Raw genomic sequence first — 2,999 nt, 5'->3', positions numbered from 1 at the left:
ACCCCAGGCTCTTCTCTTTTTGAAAATATCAGCCATTGGTTTCACCAGACATTTGGAATGAAAAGATTAACCAGTATCGCAGCTCAGGATACCTTTTTCTAACTACATCAGATCATGTCTTTTCACATTCACTCAGCCTCGGAAGAGATCAATATGTGTTTGTTGATCAAAGAGGTTATTTTTGGTTCACTAAAGAGCCATTTAATGAGAAAATAATAAATAAGCATATAGCCATCACTCTTGCCTTCTTTTACCACATAAAATATGTTCTGGGGTAGGTTTCCACAAATGAAAGAATCTCACTGCATGATCAGAAATGTAACTGGCCCAGAGAGAGGGAGAGAGAGGGAGAGACAGAGAAGCTGAGACTTGTTCTTGGAAAGGCCGCCAGTGGATTCATTCCAGAATTTATTACTGTTTCTTTACTGCTGATAATCCAAGTAAGGGCCAAAACCCTCTTTTACTTCTTATGAAAAAGATTGGGGCAATAGCAGTGGAAAATGCTTTTGTCTATTAAAAACTCCACCAATGTCATGTTGCTATGAAAGTTGCTACTCTTTTATCGGTTGTCTGAGAGATTCTATAAACGGAGCATGTGGCTGCTGGTCCCCCTCACCCTGCCTGCAGGCTGAGCGCCCCTGGCTGGTGGGGGGCTGGCTGAGCGCCCCTGGCTGGTGGGGGGCAGGCTGAGCGCCCCTGGCTGGTGGGGGGCTGGCTGAGCGCCCCTGGCTGGTGGGGGGCAGGCTGAGCGCCCCTGGCTGGTGGGGGGCTGGCTGAGCGCCCCTGGCTGGTGGGGGGCAGGCTGAGCGCCCCTGGCTGGTGGGGGGCTGGCTGAGCGCCCCTGGCTGGTGGGGGGCTGGCTGAGCGCCCCTGGCTGGTGGGGGGCAGGCTGAGCGCCCCTGGCTGGTGGGGGGCTGGCTGAGCGCCCCTGGCTGGTGGGGGGCAGGCTGAGCGCCCCTGGCTGGTGGGGGGCTGGCTGAGCGCCCCTGGCTGGTGGGGGGCTGCCTGAGCCCCTGGAAAACCGAGACAGACAGCAAAGCACTGGGTTCCTCAAGCTCTTCCTTGTGAGGATTTCTACTAGCAGATCAGTGGTACTTGATAGAAAGACAGATCTGGACTTTATAAAAAGCAAACAGGAATTCCATGTCTCTTTTGTGACCTTGGACTCAAGTGAGTAATTGATGTTTCTTTAGCCCCTTGATAGCACTTCACAAACCCTCCAGAAAATAATAGAGAGAAAAAGTGCTTTGGAATCCAACAAATCTAGTTGTAATTCCCAGCGGCAGTTCACTTAGCTGTGTGACCTTGACAGATTATTTAAACTCTGTGAGCCTCAGTTTCCTCTTCTGTAAAATGAGTGTAATAATGTACATCCCTACAAAGGCTGCTGGGAGAACTGAGATAATGTAGTTGAGACCCCAAGTCCAGTACCTGGCACATAAGTAGCTGGTCAAGAAATATAAGTTCCCTACTTAAGACATATATATTGGGAATGGAAGAAAGAAAGGATCATAAAGGAAGAATAAAAAGAAGACAGGAAGGAGAAGGCAAGGACCATCAGGAGAAAGAGTAAGAACAGCTTTTTGTCATGGAGAAAATCCCCAGCGCTCAGCTGGTACGTATTTCTCGGGACCTGCTTATTCCCCAGGAAGAAGAAGAGAGAGAGACCGAAGCTCAGATCCGTCAATTTTACAGTTATTAAGTCTTGTCAAGACTGAGCCGGGAGAAGAAAAGACACAGTCAAAATGAAGGCTGGGAGCTGTGTGTATATGTCCTCTCTCTCTCTCTCTTTCTCATTTCTCTTTACTCAGAGGGCTCTGTAGGGAAGTCTGGGTCCTACATCTCCACTGTCCACTCATTGTTGAACCCGTGTCACCTGTCTTCAATCACACTCCACTCCCAATCCCGTGCGCTGCTGAGCTTGCCCCTTCAGAGCTCATTAGTAACCTCCTGGTTGCGAAATCATACAGCATTTTCTTAGTCCATGAGTGGTACCGGCGTGGCTGTTCCTGCAACTAACTACACTCCTAAGTTTCCTGAGGATGCCGTAGACCACCCAACTCCATTTGCCTCTTCTTTCTTGCCATCCTATTCTGGAGGCGATGCGCCCAGCTGAGAGAGCACATCCCAGCATTCTCAGCAGCTAAAAGCGTCCAGTGAGATGTAAGCGAGATTATGCACAGGGAAGGGCAGCCTGGAAGGTCATCAGCCAAGTCTTCTGGTAGCTTGAACCCTGACTGTACCTCCTTTTCCACCCAAACTTGGGGAACCTGAGATCATTAAGGAAACATTTTCCTAGGACTTACATGAATTCAGCCCTGATGAAATTCTCCCTCGTCCCTAGCCCAGGTGTGGAGCAAGTATCCTGAGTGTGTGGGTGAGGGTGTAGCTCCACTCTGAGGGCACCTGACGAGGGAAATGGAAAATCCATTTGGGAGAAGAGGGTTTCTGGGTGAAGCCTTAGGAATGACTCTTGGTGTCCTTCCTGGTGGTGGGTGACATATCCAGAGCTGCCAGGAGCAGGGGAGGGGGAGCCAGATGTAGAAGAACCCCACCCTCAGAAGCAGCAGAGGTCCGGCTGGAAGGGGGGACCTCTCAGCTAAGACAGGATGGACACGCCCAGGCTCCTGCCCTTACCTGGAGAGTCTGAGGAAGGCTGGGAGGGTGGGGAGGCCAGCCAGCCTGAAAGCTCCGCCAGGGCCAGGATGCTGGCTCTATCAGCGGGGCTGGACCGGGTGGGAGGGGGCAGGGGGATGAGCATACCGCGTGTACAATAGCCAAGGAGGAAAGACTCAGTAAGATGTGCAAAGGTCACTGGGGAGCTCTCATCCTCCGAGCAGGCCACCGGGCTTCCATGAGTCACTGTGGTATTGTGCACAGCCCTTGCTGGCTGGGTTTTCTCAGTGACACAGCTTCCTGGTATGTTGTGGTCACGCCACTGGCTGACCTGGAAGTTTGCACCAGCTGTTAAATCATCCACAGGAAAGACTGTCTCAACA

General features: G+C 51.5%; 1 protein-coding gene across 1 annotated transcript; it reads right to left on the bottom strand.

Moving 5' to 3' along the window:
• Positions 1-612: 612 nt before the first annotated feature.
• LOC133080886 (proline-rich proteoglycan 2-like) lies at positions 613-2,761 on the bottom strand. The gene is made up of 2 exons (XM_061176963.1): positions 2,638-2,761; positions 613-1,013 (listed from the first exon to the last, which is right to left on the bottom strand). The coding sequence occupies exons 1-2, from the start codon at positions 2,759-2,761 to the stop codon at positions 613-615; spliced, it is 525 nt and encodes a 174-aa protein (XP_061032946.1).
• Between the last annotated feature and the right edge of the window lie 238 nt (positions 2,762-2,999).

The sequence above is a fragment of the Eubalaena glacialis genome, chromosome 19, assembly GCF_028564815.1.
Source record: "Eubalaena glacialis isolate mEubGla1 chromosome 19, mEubGla1.1.hap2.+ XY, whole genome shotgun sequence".
NCBI lineage: Eukaryota > Metazoa > Chordata > Mammalia > Artiodactyla > Balaenidae > Eubalaena > Eubalaena glacialis.
The sequence above is the reverse complement of the archived record's forward strand: the minus strand, read 5'-3'. Positions and strand labels throughout refer to the sequence as shown.